The sequence below is a fragment of the Canis lupus genome, chromosome 8, assembly GCF_048164855.1.
Source record: "Canis lupus baileyi chromosome 8, mCanLup2.hap1, whole genome shotgun sequence".
Classification (NCBI taxonomy): Eukaryota; Metazoa; Chordata; class Mammalia; order Carnivora; family Canidae; genus Canis; species Canis lupus.
Window position 1 is genome coordinate 70,981,461 of NC_132845.1, and position 18,957 is coordinate 71,000,417.

The window sequence follows — 18,957 nt, forward strand, 5'->3', positions numbered from 1 at the left end:
CCTGAGCAAAGATGCGGCCCCAGCCAGGAGTGACGGCACATGTTTAGGGGCCCACAAGGGGCATGAGTGCTGGGACCCTGGCCTCCATGAATGGGAGGTGGGCTCCATTTGAGAAGCTGAACACTGAGCCCAGGGCAAAGCATTGCTCACTAGGCTGGGCCTTTTGGGTCTGACCCTACAGAAAGTGGGAGCCAGTGAAGAAGCAGGAGCAGAGTAGATGTGGTATGTCACAAAGACCTAGTCTGTCCTTGAGGGAAGCCACCTGGGGTCAGGAGACTGGGGAGGGTGCCCCAGATATGGGTGAATTCAGGGGACCAGGGAAGGCCACAGGGTGCTCTTGGGCCGACTCTCCCTCCTTCCTAGGAGAAAGCTCTCTTTGCACAGGCACTGGAGAGAAAGGAGGGAATCCTTCCAGGCAGGGAGAGGCAGACAGAAGCCCCTGTTGGGGTGTATGGCCTCACCACAGCACCAGGGACAGCACGAAGCCGGGCTGGTCCATATCCAGGGCTGACTTACCCATCAGACTCCACGGGCACCATGCCAGGGCCCATGGCACTTCCTGGGCCCCTCCAACATGCTGTTTTTTAAAGACAGAATTTAAAAATCTTGCAGGTCAAAAGTGTTTTCATAAAGAATATTGATGTATTCATCTTTATACTAATGTAGGTGTCAAATATAATTTTTAATAATTGTTTTTACTGGAGGAAGGGGCCCAGGAAGGCCAGAGTGTGTAAGTCACAGGCAGCAACTGGAGACAACAGTTTGTTTAGCACAGAGTCCTGGTGAGAGTGCACGGGGCCAGGCACGCATATGTGAGGAAGGAGGTGCGGAGTGCAGGGAAGTTGTGTGTGAACCGGTAGTAACTGAGCTCTGGCCAGGGCCGTGCACATGGTGGAGCCTTCCCAGCAGCCCCGGAGCACCACACCACAGCCCCAGGGATGGTGCACAGATTACTTAAGATGACAGCTGCCGGGAACAGTTTGAATCCAGGCAGCTGAATCCACAAACTGTTTCGAACTGTCCTGCGACAAGGCCATGCGGGGACTGGAGGCCTCAAAGATACACTTGCGGTTTAGCCTGGGTCAGTGGCTGCAGGATGAGTAGTACAGGCCCCAGGAGAAGACATATGGGAAGGGGGGCGTCCTTCACGTGGGATAACACGCCCCTTTGCTTCTTCCCAGGGCATACCTAGGAAGGGTCAGAACGGGCAAGGACCAGGAGGGACCAGGATGGAGGAACGTGCTCCCTGCCTGTGCTGCAGCCCATTGTGGGACTGACATGATGACGGAGCCGTGCAAGCGGGGACTCCCATGGGCCTGTCCAGTGGGATGACCTAAGGCACAGAGGTAAGGCAGGGCACAGGGAAGGGTCAGGCCCGAAGGCCCCACTCAACACTCAACCTCAGTCCCCTCATCTGTCAAATGGGGCCCATGAGGTCCTGGGTATGAAAGGGCCTCCAGGGTCATAGGAAGAGCTGGGACCATAATCCGAAAGCATTGGAGCCTGGAAGGGGAGGCCCCGCCTGGGCTGTGGGGGGCGGAGGGCACTGTCCACAGTTTTTCTTCCACATGCCCATCCCTGACTGAAGGAGAACATGGTCTGGAGCGGCTAAAGGTCATGCCTGTGCATCTGACAAGCCTTGTTAGGCTTCTGCCCTCACAGCTAGTGCGGCCAGGAGCCAGGCTCCTGCGTGGGCCGCAGGCGGGGGTGGGGCGGGCAGCAGAAGGGCTCCAGAACACCCGCAGGACCGTCCAGCCGGGAGCCCGGACGGGTGAGGGGAGCCCCCTGGCAAGGGCTCGCTGGCCCCGCAGGCAGCTGAGTCGCCCTGGGAGAACCCCCGGGGGACACCCCCGCCCCCGCCCCCCCGAGAGGGCAGGGGTCCCAGGCCCCGCTGGGCTGGGGGGTGTGAGGCCGAGATCCCTGGCTGCGCGGGGCAGGGTGGCAGCGGCGGCGGGGCCAGGCTGGGGCCTCCTTCCTCCCGTCAGCAGCTGAGGTTACTTTTTTCCCCTCGGCTGCTGCTGAATTTCCCTTAGAGTTGGATAAATAAGCAGCAGGTTCCAACGTCAACGAAACAGGAGCTCAAGCCGCCTCACAAAAGCGGCTTTCAGTAGCGGCAGGCGCCTCGGGGCCGTCCTGGCCTCAGGGTGGCTGCAGCAGTGTGAGGCTGGACCCAGGACGGGCCTCCCTGGAGGTGGGGCGCCCCCCCCACTCCGCACTCACAGACACCAAGACCCTTCCCGGCAGGGAAAGGGCCCGCTTCCTGCTGGTAGCTCTGCGACTGCCTGCCTCAAATGCTTTCCCCCTTCCCTTGGCCCAGAGAGAGCACCTCCCTCTCCAGCACTCACAAGCTGGTCACCTCTTTGGATCCTGGCCTAACCCCGGGCAGAGCCCACATTCGTCCTTTGCACCCAGCACAGATGGAGTAATGCACACCCTCCCTTAAAACCATACTGGGCTCCCCATTGACCAAGAGTAAATCCTGGCTTTCCAGCCTTCGCTGCGACCCCGACCCCAGCAGGCTGCCTCCTTTCTCTCTCTGGAGCTTTTCCAAAGGCTGTGCCCTCTGTCTCGAATGCCTTTCCTTCTCGTCTACCTGGTCTCCCACTTGGCTTTGTAGACTCAGTTCATGCATCACCTTCTGACACCCACCCCAAGGCCTCTGTGTAATCCCAGATGTCAGCTGACACCACAGTGGTCGCTATTCTGTCTGGGACTCGCACTGCCTGTGAGCCACCAGAGAGCAGTCTCCCAGTCTTGCTCATCTTGTGTCTCCAGCATCCAGCCCAGACTGTGCTGTGTGAGCCAAGGTGCCTGGTGCAAAGGAAGTGCTCAGTTCGTGCTCGATACCACACATTCCTATAAAATCACATTAATGTTCCACTTACATAAACTAAATGTAAACTACGTTATACTGACCGCAGTCCAGCACCGGGAGGAGGGAGTAAATGTACAGAACAACCTTTAGGGATGAAGAATATATTCAATAGTATTATTTTTTAATCTTGGCGTCATTGCTTGTCCTTAGGTCAGTAGCTTGAACTCTCTCTAGGCCTGGTTCCTCACCTAAAACTTAAAATAAATAAGATCCAGGGATCCCCGTTTGGCTCAGCGGTTGAACATCTGCCTTTGGCTCAGGGTCTGATCCCAGGATCAGGGATCAAGTCCTGCATCAGGCTTCCTGCATGGAGCCTGCTTCTCCCTCTGCCGATGTCTCTGCCTCTCTCTCTCCGTGTGTCTCATGAATAAATAAATAAAATCTTTAAAAAATAAAAAAATAAATAATATCCAGGTCCTAAGCAAAATATAAGTTAATACTTAAACAATACTTATTTTTTTATTTAAGATTTTTAATTTATTTATTCATGAGAGACACACACAAAGAGAGAGAGAGAGAGAGAGGTAGGCAGAGAGAGAAGCAGCCCGATGCGGGACTCGATCCCAGACACCAGGATCACATCCTGAGCCAAAGGCAGACACTCAACCACTGAGCCATCCAGGTGCCACAAATTATACTTATTTTTAAGCTCATTTCACATTGTACTGGCCAGTTATTATATATAGCAATCACGTGTGCACGTTATTAATATTTTAATGTGTTACTTCCATACTTTCATATCGGGCTCCCCACAGGAGCCTGCTTCTCCCTCTGCCTATGTCTCTGTCTCTCTCTTTGTGTCTCTCCTGAATAAATAAATAAAATCTCTTTTTTTTTTTAAAAAGGAGTTGACAAACATTTTCTGTAAAGAGCCAAAGAGTAAAGGCCCCAATTTGTGGGCCTTGTGGTCTCTGTCACAACTACTCACCTCTGCCCTTGTAGCTCAAAGACCATAGATTCCCTGTCAACCAGTAAGTATGGTTTTGTTCCAATAAAACTTTATTTACAAAAGAAAGGCTGCGGGCCAGATTTGGCCAGTGGACCACAGTTTGCAGACCCAAAATATAGAAACATAAAATCATGTGTCTGCATGGTGATAGAAATTGTAACAGAAACCACCTAAATATCTATCTAAGGGGGATTAGCTGAATAATTTATAATAATTCCACATTGTGGGAATCAGAGTGACAATTAAAAAGAATGAGCTGGATCCTGTGTGTTGACATGGAAAGACATTCATGACAGATTTTTTGTTTCAACTATTTTATTAGGAGATTTTAAAAATATACAGAAAAGTTGAACCAAATTCATAATGAGTGCCTGAATGCTTACCATGTAGATTCTACATTAACATTTTGCTACACTTATTTTAATCATCTATCCATCTATCCCATGATAGATTTTTAGGTGAGAGAAATGAAGTGTAAAATGTGCAACAATATTGGGGGACCTGGGTGGCTCAGTTGATTGAGTGCCTGACTCTTGATTTCAGCTCAGGCCATGATCTCAGGGTCATGAGATCGAGCTCCCTGACAGGCTCTGCACAGAGCATGGAGCCTGCTTGAGATTCTCTCTTTCCCTTTCCCTCTGTCCCTACTCCTCTACCCCTCTCTCCCTCTCTCCCAATCTCTCTCTCTCTCTCTCTCAAAAAAAAAAAAAAGGTAGAATATTAATTCCCTTTTTTAAAAGATTTTATTTATTTATTCATGAGAGACACAGAGACACAGGCAGAGACACAGGCAGAGGAAGAAGCAGGCTCCATGCAGGGAGCCCGATGTGGGACTCGATCCCAGGACTCCAGGATCACACCCTGGGCTAAAGGCGGCGCTAAACTGCTGAGCCACCCGGGCGTCCCGAGGTACAATATTGATTCCATTTTAGGAAAACAAAGAAAAAATAAGAAAATACTGCACTGTGTGTGTATGTGTTTACAAAGTCTAGGAGATAGTACCAGAAGAGGTGCCTGAACTCTTAATGCTGATTCCCCAAGGGCTGGGTTTGTTAGGAGAGGGGGACATGATCATCTTATTTCTCTCCTCATCTCTAATGCTGAGGAGTCATGAAAATCAGAAATGTCCTAGCAAGGAATTGTTTAAATTCTTCAGTAAGAATGGAACAGTCTGGGATCCCTGGGTGGCGCAGCGGTTTAGCGCCTGCCTTTGGCCCAGGGCACGATCCTGGAGACCCAAGATCGAATCCCATGTCGGGCTCCCAGTGCATGGAGCCTGCTTCTCCCTCTGCCTATGTCTCTGCCTCTCTCTCTCTCTCTCTCTCTGTGACTATCATAAATAAATTAAAAAAAAATTAAAAAAAAAAATGGAACAGTCTAGTCCAGCCCTTGACATCCTATGAAGAGACACTGAGTCATAACCAGCGTTCAAGTTTCAGGGAAGTGGGTGCATTCCTGGAGCCTGCCCCATGCACAGGCACGTGTGCACACACAGGAACAACCAGGCCCCTGTGTGTCCCTGCAGATGCTTACACTTGCCCGCCTCCTCCTGCCCATAGTGGTATCGCTCCACACCGGCCCCTGCCCAGAAGCAGGTGCGTCATTGTACCTGCCAGGTCCTGCCGCACATTGACAGCCCTCCTAAGGTGTCCTGGGCACCTGGAGAAGGTGTGGGCTGAGCCTGCTCATTCACACAAACACCTCTGGGCTCCAGGGTCCAATCAATACACTTCCCCACCCTCAGGCCCCATTTGTATTCAGTCTCTTCCAGAAAGATCTATGGCCCCCTCCTCATTACAACATGTTTTTCATCAACGAACACTTAGGGGAGCCTGCTCCAGGCCAGGTGCCCAAGACACCCAGGTGCTTCCAGGCTTGTGGGGAAGACAGGCACAGGTGTGGTGGCCCCAGGGCACAGAAGGGGCACCAGGGCCATTGGGCAAGGGCTCGTCCTGGAGGAGGCAGTATCAGAGCCAAGTTAGGGAAGGGCAGGGCAGCAAGTGTCCAGTGGAGGGGACAGGTGGCCATAGTCAAGGAGGATGTGGTAAGAAGGGCTTCGGGGAGTGCAGGCCAGGGAGACAAGGGGGGTGTAGGGGAAAAAGGGAAGGGGTGTCCCTTCCCACACGTGCAGGGCCCCCAGGAAGGGAGGCCTCTCTGGGGAGGAGCTGAGAGGGAGTTCTAGTACCACCATGCCCCTGTCTCTGGCCCCTCTGCCCAGGGAAGCAGGAATGGGGGTGGGCACTGATGGTAATCCCCCTCCTCCGGGTCCATCGTCTCCCTTTCAGTGAGCCCTGGGGTATTGTTCTGCCTTTGTAAAGACGGAGATCGAGTGACAAAGCCGAGTGGGTGGGCAGGCGGCCCAAGAGGCCTCTTCTCTCCAGGCATCATCTGCATGGGGGAGGGGTCCTTCCACTCACCCCCACCTCTGGCTTCCCGGGAGCAGCTGTTGCCATGGTGACAGACCCGGCATCCCCCAGCTCCTGGGGCTCCCTCCCCACTGCCGCTGATGGAGGAAGGGCCCCCAGACTCCTCTCCGTCCTGTTGGGGGGCAGGGGCACCAAAAGCCAGGATTCCCAGGCCCAGCGCTGGTAGCGGTGCGCCTCCACTGTCCTCAGCCTCCCCACCTGGCCGCCAACAGAGCGGCTCCTCTGCAGCCCCCACCTCCTACAGAGGCCCTGACTTTGGGGCCCACTATCATTCATGCACCTATGTGTCCTGGGGGCCAGACACACAGAGAAATAAACTGTCCTCATAGTCCTTGAGCAGCTGCTGGCATTGGGGTAGAGGGAGGGCCAACAGTTCGTGAGTGCACAGTGAGGGGACAAGGGGTGACAAGGACTCTGGGCCCCCAGAGCAGAGCCTCCAGCCCCATCCAGGAGAGCTGGGGGACTGCCCCTAAGAGGTGATGCTGGGGGCCGGTGTGCCCAGCAGAGCAGAAGAGTTTGAGGCATGATGGGGGGATGTGCCTGGTGCGTCCCCCAGGGGGTACAGGGGAGTGATGGCAGGAGATGTGGAGGTGGGTTGGGGGCCATGCCTGGAAGGTCTCCTGCTGTTCATGCCAGGAACATGAGCTTCACCCTGGGCAATGGGAAGCTGCTGCTGGCATTTTGGGAAACTGTTATCCTTGACCAGGTGATCAATGCCAGGTCCTTTTTTGCAAGGTACCCTACCTTCTAGGAAAGTTCTGGATCTTGCAGCCATCCCTCTCGTGGCTCAGGTGAGCTGAGTGTGGACTGTACACTGGCCACAGGGCTGCATGCCCCTCCACGGATGCCCCATCTTGGGGTTGGGGGGGTGCCTCTCGGAGAGCATGAGGCTGGGTGCAGGCCCATGACAGAACATCCCCCTTGCCTTCTCCCTTCCCGACCTCGGCGTGGCTCTGTGGGGGGCTGAGCTTGCCATCCTGAGTCCCCACCGCATGCCAGGCTCCATGATGGGGCAGGTGCCCTTCCTCCGGTGCCGACAGGCAGCCTCATGCCAGGCGAGAGCCTGAAGGCCCACCCTGACCTTTTTGAGCTGTGTAATCTGAGCAAATATTTTGAGTTTTCTGCGCCTCGATTTCTGTTCTGTAAAATGATGCAGGACTGTTACAGGGTTAGAAAGGTCACTGTGGGAAGTGCCTGGCCCAGGACCCGAGTGGCTCGGCTCCCTGGAGGTCCTTGGTCCATCTTCTAGACCCCCTGCTGGGCAGGCCCCTCCCTCGGCACCTCGTGCTCTAAGAATCCCCAGCAGCTGCTAGGGTGTCTGGACCTGTGGAGTCTGAATCTGGGTCTTCTAGGTACCCCTTCCGGGTGTGAGGGCAGACAGGGCAGGGCCTGGGGTCGGGACACCATAGTGGCTAAGTGAGTCCCAGACCAGAGCAGGACCCCTTGGGTAGCCAGCTGGGTGGCACTCGTATTTTACCTGCCGAGCTACCTGAGAGCCATAGTGAGAACCTGGCTGGGCAGAGGCAGGAGGGCGCAGGTGCTCTGGGACTCCAGACAGCAACCCCCTCTTTGACAACCCCGGGCCTTCCCAACCTTGGGGGTGTCTGGTGGCGTGGGGTGGGTACTTCAGAGGGCACAGTACCAGATCTCACTTGCTGTCAGCTGTCACTGGCAGACTAAGCCATAGCCATAGGGGTCACAATCACTGCACTGTGCATTGGTGGTGCCGTCTATGTGAGGACAGTCCTCCTAGCTTGCCATGATTTAGGTGCTGCCCATGGAAGCAGAGGAGTAACAGTCTGACGTCATTCTGATGGCTACACGAGGAGGGCATGAGGTGAACTCCTAAGCTCTCCATGGGATGTCACTATACTTGCCCCTCTGCCCTGCAGGTACAGGAAGGAGAATGCAGCTCTCCGGGGGGCTGTTTGGGTGGTGGCCACAGGCTTCCTGGCCAGAGGGGATCCCCAGCAAAAGCCCTGTACCCAGGGAGCTCAGGGAGGGGAGGGCAGAGAGAGAGGGAGTCTGGGGTGCTAAATTGAAGTCCCCCAAATACTGTACGATTTCACTTATATGTGGAATCTAAAAACAAAACAAAATTCACAGATACAGAGAACAGATTGGGAGGGGTGGGCAAAGTGGGTGATGGGGGTCAGGAGGTACAAACTTCCAGTTATAAGACAATTAAGTCCTGGGGATGTCATGTTCAACCTGGTGACTAGAGTCAATAACACTGAATTGTACATTTGAAAGTTGCTAAAAGAGTGAATCTTGGAAGTTCTGATCACAAGGGAGAAAAAAAATGTGTAACTATGTATGGTGACAGATGGTGACGAGAGATTTACATGGTGATTATTTCCCAGTGTATACAAATATTGAACCATGCTGTACACCTGAAACTAGTGTTATATGTCAATTATACTTCGGTGTGGAAAGCCAAGTCCCCGGGGGGCCTGGCTGGCTCAGGTGGTGGAGCGGGCAACTCTTGATCTATGCGCAGTGAGATCGAGCCCCACCTTGGGTGTAAAGATTACTCAAAACTTTTTTAAAAGTTCAAAAAAAATCTTTAAAAAATAAGTAAATAAAAATGAAAAGCCGAGTCCTTCAACTGTGAGGGAAGCACTTCCTAAATGCCTCCCAGAGGTGTTCAGGTGGCACCGTGGAGAGCGGAGCCTCCGCACGGATAGGGCGGCACTGTGACCCTCCAACCCCGCCCGGGAAAGGAGCACAGGAATCTTATGGAAGGAGCATGGAGGGGCAGCCCAGGTGGCGCTGCGGTTTAGCGCCGCCTTCAGCCCGGGGTGTGATCCTGGAGACTCGGGATCGAGTCCCACGTCGGGCTCCCTGCATGGAGCCTGCTTCTCCCTCTGCCTGTGTCTCTGCCTCTCCCTCTGCCTGTGTCTCTGCCTCTCTCTCTCTCTCATGAATAAGTAAACAAAATATCTTTTTAAAAAGTCACGGTAATTAAAAAAAAAAAAAAGAAGAAGGGGTATGGGGGGGTGGCGCCCTGCTGGCTCAGTCCATCAAGCAAGAGACCCTTGACCTCGGGGCTGTGAGTTCGAGGCCCGGGTTCCCCACCTGGATTGCGGAGAAAGTCATGCGTGCAGTGTGGACGGGAAAGCCAAACTCATACAACAAATGAGTTGCTTGTTTCACGGGATTATTTGCCTGTTTTGCAGAAAAGGAGGCTGCGGAGAAAGAGCCCAAAGACACACACAACTGGCGAAGTCGCTGGCTGCAACCTGCACTGTCCCTGGGTACAAAGCCGAGGCTTCCCACCGCGTGGAGGCCTCGGAGATGGTCTGCGCCTGGGGCAAAAGGGGCGACCCGGGAGGGAGGGCAGGGAAACCTCCCGCTGTCCCGTCGGGGAGAGCGGGGCAGCACCGAGCGCACCCGCGCCCCGCGCCGCACGATCGCGCCCACGCGGGGGCCGCGGCGCGGCGCGGCGCGGCGGGGAGACGCGGCGCCTTTAAAGGCCGGCGGGGGGCGCGCCCGGCGCGCGGAGGGGCCGCCCCTGGGCGTGTCCGCCCAGCGCCCCGCCCCGAGGCTTGTAGCGGCGGCCCCGGGAGGCGGCGCCCGCTCTGGCTCCGCGGCCGCTCGGGTGGCAGCGGTGGTGGCGGCTCGGCGGGCTCGGCGCCTCCTCTGCCCCGGGCGGCTTCCCTGCGCGCTGCCGGGGCGCCCGGACGCACGCGGGCGGCTCGGCGATGGCCCGCGCCCCGCGACGTGGCGGGCGGGCACGGGGGCGCCGGACGGCGCGGCCCGAGTGAGCCGCCCCCGCCGCCGCCGCCGCCGCCGCCGCCGCCGCCGCCGCCCCCGCCCCCGGCCGGGGCCGCCCGGGATGGCCGTGCCGCCGCTGCGCCGGGCGCTGCTGCTGTGGCAGCTGCTGGCGGCGGGCGGCGCGGCGCTGGAGATCGGCCGTTTCGACCCGGAGCGCGGGCGCGGGCCGGCGCCCTGCCAGGCGGTGGAGATCCCCATGTGCCGCGGCATCGGCTACAACCTGACCCGCATGCCCAACCTGCTGGGCCACACGTCGCAGGGTGAGGCGGCCGCGGAGCTGGCCGAGTTCGCGCCGCTCGTGCAGTACGGCTGCCACAGCCACCTGCGCTTCTTCCTGTGCTCGCTGTACGCGCCCATGTGCACCGACCAGGTCTCGACGCCCATCCCCGCCTGCCGGCCCATGTGCGAGCAGGCGCGCCTGCGCTGCGCGCCCATCATGGAGCAGTTCAACTTCGGCTGGCCCGAGTCGCTCGACTGCGCCCGGCTGCCCACGCGCAACGACCCGCACGCGCTCTGCATGGAGGCGCCCGAGAACGCCACGGCCGGCCCCGCCGAGCCGCACAAGGGCCTGGGCATGCTGCCCGTGGCGCCCCGGCCCGCGCGGCCGCCCGGCGACCCCGCCTCGGGCCCGGGCGGCGGCGGCGGGGGCGGCACCTGCGAGAACCCAGAGAAGTTCCAGTACGTGGAGAAGAGCCGCTCGTGCGCGCCGCGCTGCGGGCCCGGCGTCGAGGTGTTCTGGTCGCGGCGCGACAAGGACTTCGCGCTCGTCTGGATGGCCGTGTGGTCGGCGCTGTGCTTCTTCTCCACGGCCTTCACAGTGCTCACCTTCCTGCTGGAGCCCCACCGCTTCCAGTACCCCGAGCGCCCCATCATCTTCCTGTCCATGTGCTACAACGTCTACTCGCTGGCCTTCCTCATCCGCGCCGTGGCGGGCGCCCAGAGCGTGGCCTGCGACCAGGAGGCGGGCGCGCTCTACGTGATCCAGGAGGGGCTGGAGAACACGGGCTGCACCCTGGTCTTCCTGTTGCTCTACTACTTCGGCATGGCCAGCTCGCTGTGGTGGGTGGTGCTGACCCTCACCTGGTTCCTGGCGGCGGGCAAGAAGTGGGGCCACGAGGCCATAGAGGCCCACGGCAGCTACTTCCACATGGCGGCCTGGGGCCTGCCGGCCCTCAAGACCATCGTGATCCTGACGCTGCGCAAGGTGGCGGGGGACGAGCTGACCGGGCTGTGCTATGTGGCCAGCATGGATGCGGCCGCGCTCACGGGCTTCGTGCTGGTGCCCCTCTCCTGCTACCTGGTGCTGGGCACCAGCTTCCTCCTGACCGGCTTCGTGGCCCTCTTCCACATCCGCAAGATCATGAAGACAGGTGGCACCAACACGGAGAAGCTGGAGAAGCTCATGGTCAAGATCGGGGTCTTCTCCATCCTCTACACGGTGCCTGCCACCTGCGTCATTGTGTGCTACGTCTATGAACGCCTCAACATGGACTTCTGGCGCCTTCGGGCCACAGAGCAGCCCTGCCTGGCAGCCACGGTGCCCGGGGGCCGGAGGGACTGCTCGCTCCCGGGGGGCTCGGTGCCCACCGTGGCCGTCTTTATGCTTAAGATCTTCATGTCGCTGGTGGTGGGGATCACCAGCGGCGTCTGGGTTTGGAGCTCCAAGACTTTCCAGACCTGGCAGAGCTTGTGCCACCGCAAGATGGCAGCCGGCCGGGCCCGGGCAAAGGCCTGCCGGGCTTCCGGGGGCTATGGCCGTGGCACCCACTGCCACTACAAGGCCCCCACCGTGGTCTTGCACATGACTAAGACGGACCCTTCTCTGGAGAACCCCACGCACCTCTAGGGACACAGGCCTGCGCTGGCGGCTGTTGCCCCTCCTGCCCCCGCCCCCTCCGGAGGAGACAGCTGACTAGCAGCTGCCCAGCTGTCAAGGTCAGGCAAGTGAGTGCGAGGGGCCGAGGACCGGGGCGGGGAGACGCTCCTCCACCCTGATCGCCTGCCAGGACCCAGTGAGGCTCACTCCCCTGTGGCCTAGTGCAGGGCGTGGGCCTGGCCAGGTTCCCCGCCCGGGGTCCTGGGGAGCGCGTGGGGAGGAGGAGGGGCAGAAGGGGGCGTGGTCCAGCAGGGAGTTTATTTAATGATGTAATTTATTGTTGAGTTTCTCTGGAAGCTGTGACTGGAATAAACCCCCCCCCCTCCCCGTGTGGCACCGCTGAGTCTTCTGTGGGCCGGGAAGGGGGAAGGTAGGAGGGTGAGGGCCCTGCGGGAGTCTCCCTGGTGGGCGGAGCTGGGTGGGTGCGGCCTCATGTGCCGGCCGGTCTATGGCCACCCACCGGTCAGGAGGGCATCCCGGTGGAGCCGCTGTTTCTGCAGAGGTCCCCAACTGCGAGGGTGCTCACGCGTGTCTGTGTGTGTGTCTCCTTTGGGCAACCTGCTTGCCTGAGTCCTGGGTTCCTGCTTCACAGAGTAGGGCTGGAATGGCTGCTGGGACACTCCAGTGCCTGCCGGGAATCCCCTGGGAAGACACCTGCGGGCTTGGAGACTCCAGCCTGTTTGGGGGCTGTGAGTGGGACTTTCTTTACTCGCGTGGGAAATGAGGGCGTTGTTCTTCCTCCAAGTTTCCCTTGGAGGCTCGGGACCTGCTCCCGCTGTCTCCTGTAGGTGTGTCCTGCTGTCCCTTCTCTGGGGCCCTGAAGGCTGAGGCTGGAGTGACTGACCTCACTGCCTGCCAGGACTGCTGGCACGTCCACCTCACTCCTTGGGGTCCACATCAGGGCCCCGCATGGCCTCCCCTCATCTCTCTGGGTGGAGATGGGGCGGGACCGATCTGGGGGCATCTTGGCAGCTCAGACACAGGAGATGGGGAGCCCTGGAGTCTAGTGGGAATTGGGCCCCCAGCTCTGAAGGCTACAGAAGGATTTGAGGTGCGGATAGCTGCTGTGAGAAATGAGGCAGGTGCAAGGGAGTGTACACGGCTGCTCCAGGGCAGCTTGCACACTCCTGTGCCAGGGGACAGAAGAGGTACCTGTGTGTGCGCCAGGGAAGCCCAAGGCTGCTGGGACCTATGCCATCTCTGCTCACTGGAAGGCATGCATGGCCATCCTATGGAGACTCCCATCAGCTTGGGGTGAGGGGTCAGACCCATAGCCCCATCTTGGCCTCTGCTTTGACCACTGTGACTTCAGCCAGGTGAGGGTCTTTGACCCTGTCCCTGGGTGCAAGATACAGAGCCAGCACTCAGTGTCACAGGTAGGAGGCCCCAAAGGTCTAGCCTTGCCTCGCAGCTGACAGGAGGCCCAAGGTCAACTGCTTCCTATCAGTAGGGATGAGTTCCAGGGTCTTTCGGGCTGGAGCCCTTTGCCCTGCACCAAGCATCAGTCTCAGCGGGGCAAGAAAGACATCCGTGGAAGATCACACAGGTGGTGTCAGATTCCCATCAGGACTTACGGAGAGTTTGGGGATGTCCTTTACTATGAAGAGGGGCTCTGACCCCCATGGGACCTCTCAGCCTTGGCACCTGTGCTGCATTTCCTGCCTGGCATGTCCCCCCACCTAAACCTTCCCTCTCATGTGACACACGAGGGCCCCTGGCCTTTTTGAACCAGACAAGCCAAGTGACCCTGACACCCCATGAGGTCCCTTGACTGAGAGACTGCTTCTGGAAGGTGACAGGGGCCTGGGCTGGGAGGGTGGAGACAGATCAGGTCCACAAGCCTGAGGGGAGCCAAGCTGAAGCTGCTGAGGGCCTGCACCAGGGCAGGGGTGGTGGGAGCAAAAGGAGAGGATTCTGGAGACCTGGAGACTGGGGAGGAGAAAGGCAAGTGACATGTATGGGCAAAGGGTGGAGGGGTCCTGAGCATCAGGAGTGGTACCGGTTTACCCCTGTCCCTGGGCAGTCAGCAGCCCAGGAGGGGTGGTGCTCAGCTAAGCGCCACCCAGCAGAAACAAGATTTGGGCTTCCAGAACCACCTGGAGGGGAGAGGTGGGAGGGTGAGGGGCTCTGACAGCAGCCTCTGGGCACCGGGGGCCACGGGAAAAGACCCAGACCCTGGAGGAGAAATAAGGCAGCATTAGAGACCTTTTACAGAAGGCTTCCATTTGAGACTTATCTCCCCATTTTACAGATTGGGAAGTATGGGGAGCTTGGAGATCACACAGCCACGCAGCCTTTGGCCTCTAGAGCACATCCATGTGACTTCCAGCACATCATGGATTCATGGGGAGCAGCAGGTGTTAGAACCTAGGGCAGTTTTGTCCGAGAAACTCCTCCCACAGCGGGGGCCCCCACTTCAGCCTCCAAAAGGAAATTCCAGAACCCAAGAGAAGTGGCTCAGAAACCAACATCTGCTGGCCTGTGCACAGGGTGCCCCAGCCCCTCCCCGCCGTGGCCCTAGCAGCCCAATAAGCGGATCTCAGGACAGCACATGTCCATGTGGGCTCAGCCCGGCCTGCCAGCTGAGCTTGTGCGTGGGAGGCGGGAAGTAAGGGAACTTCTTAGCCCTGACCTTGGTATTAGTTCCGAGGAAATGGTTCAAAGTTCCCAGGAGTCAGCGGTGGTGATCTTGACCAAGGTCAGACTGAAGAGGTCCCAAGGGGTCAGGAGGTCTCTCACTGCCTGCTCTGAGCCCCATTCCGGCTGAAGGCTTGGGGAGTCAAGGAAGCCGTACCCTCTCTTCAGCCTGGCTTGTTTCTTAAGTGTCCTGCTCGAAGAACCCTGGCTCCCCAGCAATCCAGACTCCCACTTTGCTGCACCCCTGACCAATTTCCGCAGCCTCCGCAGAGACTGGGTCTGAGAAGGCAGCGCAGGCAGGACAAGGGGGAGGGTTCCGATGAATCCCAGGAGCAGTGCCTCACTCCCCTGTCCTTAGGAAGTAGTTCTCTTGTCTCCATTTGCAATTGTCAGCCACTCAGGAGGCTCCCCTAAAGTCACACCCCTGGCAGGGGGACCCGGCTAATGGTTTAACAGGAACAGGGTATGCACCCTAGATGAGGGGACATGACTTCATGGACATGGCCGGGCCCTGGAGTCCAGTGGTGACTGTGTAGAAAATGCTTGGAGGCTGCACAGCTCCCTTCCCCAGAGCTGGACTACTGGCTGCACTGGAGCTGACCTTGGGGCAAGCGGCTTCCTCCCCTGGAGGAAGAAAATCCCCCAGTGCTCGGAGCAGGCCTGGATGGAGGCCCTCGCTCAGCAAGGCCAGTTCCACTTCTGCTCAGCAAGGCCAGTTCCACTTCTCGGTAAATGGGACCACACAGCGAGCTCTGCAAAATCTTTGAATTCTGTAAGCAGGTTGCCACATAGCAGTGACCTACTCAAATCAACCACTCTGACTTTAAAAAGTCCCAGCTTAAAAAATAAATGAAGACATAAATAAGACTGGCTATGTGGTAGAACTGTTGAAGCAGACAGAGTACATGGGAATTGATTATATTTTCACTGTTTGTCTAAGATGTCTGAAATTTTCCTGTTTTAAAATGTCAGGAGTTGCCCCAAAATTAAGTCCTTAATTTAAGCACTAGACAAATTCCTACAGCAAAGCCCTTAAAATATTTTTCCTGAAGTCCTAAAATTCTAATGAAAATGGGGGGGGGGGGTGGTGGCACGCAGCTAGAGAGAAGGCTAGGAAAAGCTTGGAGGTCTTGCTTCACTTACCCTGGGCATCAGAAATCTCTGTGGGAAGCACAGAAATGCAGCAGAGTGACCTGTGCTTAGAAAGCCAGTCAGGGATCCTCTTGTTCCTGAAGGAGAACTGCCACCAAGAGTCAGTGGGACCAGCACCTGAGACTCTGCACAATCCACTCCCACACCCAAGAGGACAAAGAAAGATTCAGCAGAACTGTTTCTTCTTTATAAACACAAGTACATAATGTTTATTTCAAATTCCAATTTATTACAAGTTTACCCTTTAATGGGGCCCTTCCTCCTTTAAAGACAATTTAAAAAAAAAAACAAACAACAAACAATTCAGTTGTCACTGAAGTGGGAACACAGGATTCTCACTGTGAACAATAGACCGGCTCTCAGGTAAAAAGGCAGGGCAAGGTGTTGGTGGCTGGACTAGGGAACTGGAGCGTCAGTGCTAACTCCGAAGCTGTGGGAGAAGGGACAGGAAACCTATCCAGCAACCACTGGAGCAAATCCCCACAGTCTCCGGGAAGGGCAGGCGGGGCGAGACCGGGACCACACCTCCAAGTTCTGTAGTAAGAGGCTTTATTCTCAAGTTCTAGGAGCTGCAATCCCCTTGGTGGACAAGTTTTCCCTTAAATTAAGTTCAGAAGAGCTGAGCTGCTCACATTTTCTAAATTCAAAGCTGATAGAAAAGAAAATTAAACCCTGTTTTGCATTTTTATCAAAATCTGCCATAAAAGGGAAAGACGACTACCAAGTTCTGCCTAACTAGAGCTACTAGCGCCAGACTCCTAGTTGAAGGGGCCAGCCGAGCCCCTCCTCCCTCTGCCCGCCCCCTTGCACTGACATGGACCCCTGTGAGAGGACCCCTGCGCAAGACTGATCAGCTTATCAATCTCACAGAGCTCTGCATCTGAGGCCAGAACAGGCTCAGGAGGAGGGAGGCGGCTGTTGGAGATGGAGGAGGCAGAAAGCTGCCAGGGCAGGCAAAGGGACATACCCTTCCCCACCAGGTCCCACTGCTTGTCCTGCTGACCCTCCAACCCTGCTTCTCTGAAGAGAGAGAATGGGCTGAGGGAGGAGACGGGGCAAAAGAAAGCAAACACATTATCATATAAACTGTACTGTACATGTGCCAAAGCAAGATGACAGAAATATTTTACAAGATGTTCTTTATACAATATCACTGCTGAAACAAGCAACTTTTAATAACTAGAAAAGTCAATTTAAAAAAAATTAAACATTTAAATTCTTCCTGCTTTTCTTCTGCTCCCCTAAGAGCTTGTGTCTGGTATGTGGGTGGGCTGGGCTCCAACACCCCTCTGGCCAGATCCATCCAAGTAAAGGTTATATGCATGATTATAAGCAGGACTCCAGTCTCTAAGTGAAGTGCCTTAGGTTCTTTGTGTGTGTGTGTGGGGGGGGGGGGGGGGGTGTTTTTTTAAGTTTTTTTTGTTTTGTTTTTGAAGGGGTGAGGTGGGGTGGGAGAGGGGAGAGAGCTGTCACAAAGAAGGGGAAGGGTATTCAGGAATGGCTCCAGGACATGTCCCTTTACTCCGCAAAGAGCAACTCAAAAGAGCAATGATGCTGGTGAATACAGAATGCGGTATGGCACTCACTGATACCGTCACCTGAGGGAGGGGAGGGGAGAGACCGAGGACGGCTTCAAGAAACAAGACTGTGTGAGTAGAGATTATAAAAAATTAACCCCGCCTCCCCAGTTGGCCTGATTACCCCTGATCCTTCCATGTAATACAGTAATTCCTCCCCTGGAGACCAGGGGCTTGGCACTGTCATGGTGGCCAAAGTGGGAGGGACCGTAGGAAAGAAGAGAATTAAGGGACGTGGGCCCTCGAGAAAGCCGTACCCTTGGCCTCTCCCTGGAAACTCTCAGCAGGGCTAAGGCCGCCTACCGCCCATGGTACCTCTGGGCAGAGACCAGCCCAAGAGTAGGCTCTCCAAAGAGCTCTGCCTGCTTAGGGCCCTCTGGAGAGTTGGGCAAGGCAGCACAAGCTTGGGATGATGGGCATTTCTGGGATCCCTGTGATCTCCTCCCTTCCACATTCTTCTCCATCTTCCTCTCCCGCTGGCTCCTGCTCCCTCCCACCCTCCCCGGCTCTCTCCATTCCCCCCACCTAAGCTCCCTTACCAGGGCCCTCTCTCTATTTCTTTTGCCTTCGTCCCCTGGACTGTCCAACGGGCTCTGACTCACTGTCCCCTTCATCTTCAGCAAGCCGATCGGGAAACTTCTTGCGTTTCCTGCGGACATATGGGTGGCTAGGAAGGTGTTTATGCAACAGAGCCACCAGACACTGTTCTGTCTTCACCATGCAGTTCAGCACATGGCTGCCGCGGCAGTTGTAAAGCTCAGCATTGGTAAACACTTGCTTCATGTCGGTAAGAAACTCCTGCACAGAACGGTAGCTCCCACAGGAACATTTGTTCTGCATTGTCTGGAAGTCCATGGGCTGGGTGATGATGTCATAATAATCCTCAGCCTCATCTCTCGTCACGGGCTCCCTGTGGAGAAAAACCAAATGGAGATGAGAGCACAGGCTAGAGGACAATAGACAGAAACCTGGTTCCCAGACCACCATTCCTGGAACACCCACCCGTTGTGATCAGTCGGCTGGCAGGTAGAGGAGGTATGTTCACCTTGTACTGAGTGCTGTCTCTACCAGTCTGAGAAGCTAATTCCCCTGACACTCAGACATATCCTAAAGGAAGGATCAGTGTTGTCCCTACAACCTCCATTCAGAGAGCCCCAAGCCAACTGCCTGTCTGCATGCCCTAAGCACCCACAAGGCCGGCCGGTCCTGCTCCCTGTGCTTCAGGATACAAAGCCCACCTGAAGGGCCAGCTGAAGCGGTACTTCACAATCTTGTGGAGGATATCTTCACACTTCTGCAATTCTAGGCTTTGCCTCCGAGAGCTCCGCTTGGTCTGAAGTACCTGGTGCCCAAAAAGAGACATGCTATTACAGGTCCAAGAGAAGAGTGGACAGAACAGAAAATGTTATGTATCTGTTTGGGTTTTTTTGTTTTTTTGTTTTTTTTTTTAAGAGGGACGCCTGTGTGGCTCAATGGCTGAGCATCTGCCTTTGGCTCAGATCGTGATCCTGGGTCCAGGGATCAAGTCCCACATTGGGCTCCCTGCAAGGAGCCTGCTTCTCCCTCTATGTCTCTGTCTCTCTGTCTGTGTGTCTTTCATGAATAAATAAATAAAATCTTAAAAAAAAAAAAAAAAAAAGAAAAGATTCAACCAATTTCTTGGAGCAGAGACAGTCAAAATCATCTGA

General features: G+C 56.2%; 2 protein-coding genes across 2 annotated transcripts in view; one reads left to right on the plus strand and one right to left on the minus strand.

Moving 5' to 3' along the window:
* The first annotated feature begins 10,088 nt into the window (after positions 1-10,088).
* On the plus strand, positions 10,089-12,229 carry FZD9 (frizzled class receptor 9). Its single transcript, XM_072837450.1, has one exon. It carries the CDS (start codon positions 10,089-10,091, stop codon positions 11,871-11,873), a length of 1,785 nt encoding a protein of 594 aa, XP_072693551.1. The 3' UTR covers positions 11,874-12,229.
* Positions 12,230-17,069: 4,840 nt separating this feature from the next.
* Positions 17,070-18,957, minus strand: part of BAZ1B (bromodomain adjacent to zinc finger domain 1B) — a 67,819-nt gene continuing 65,931 nt past the window's right edge. The window contains exons 18-19 of the mRNA XM_072837449.1: positions 18,508-18,611; positions 17,070-18,179 (exon numbers count right to left, since the gene is read on the minus strand). Of these exons, the coding sequence (XP_072693550.1) occupies positions 17,822-18,179; positions 18,508-18,611 (462 nt within the window). The 3' untranslated portion in view covers positions 17,070-17,821. The remainder of the gene's footprint in view (positions 18,180-18,507; positions 18,612-18,957) is intronic.

Bases quoted from the DNA above. Each gene is read 5' to 3' on its own strand.
- FZD9 (XM_072837450.1), top strand. From the start codon at position 10,089: ATGGCCGTGCCGCCGCTGCGCCGGGCGCTGCTGCTGTGGCAGCTGCTG.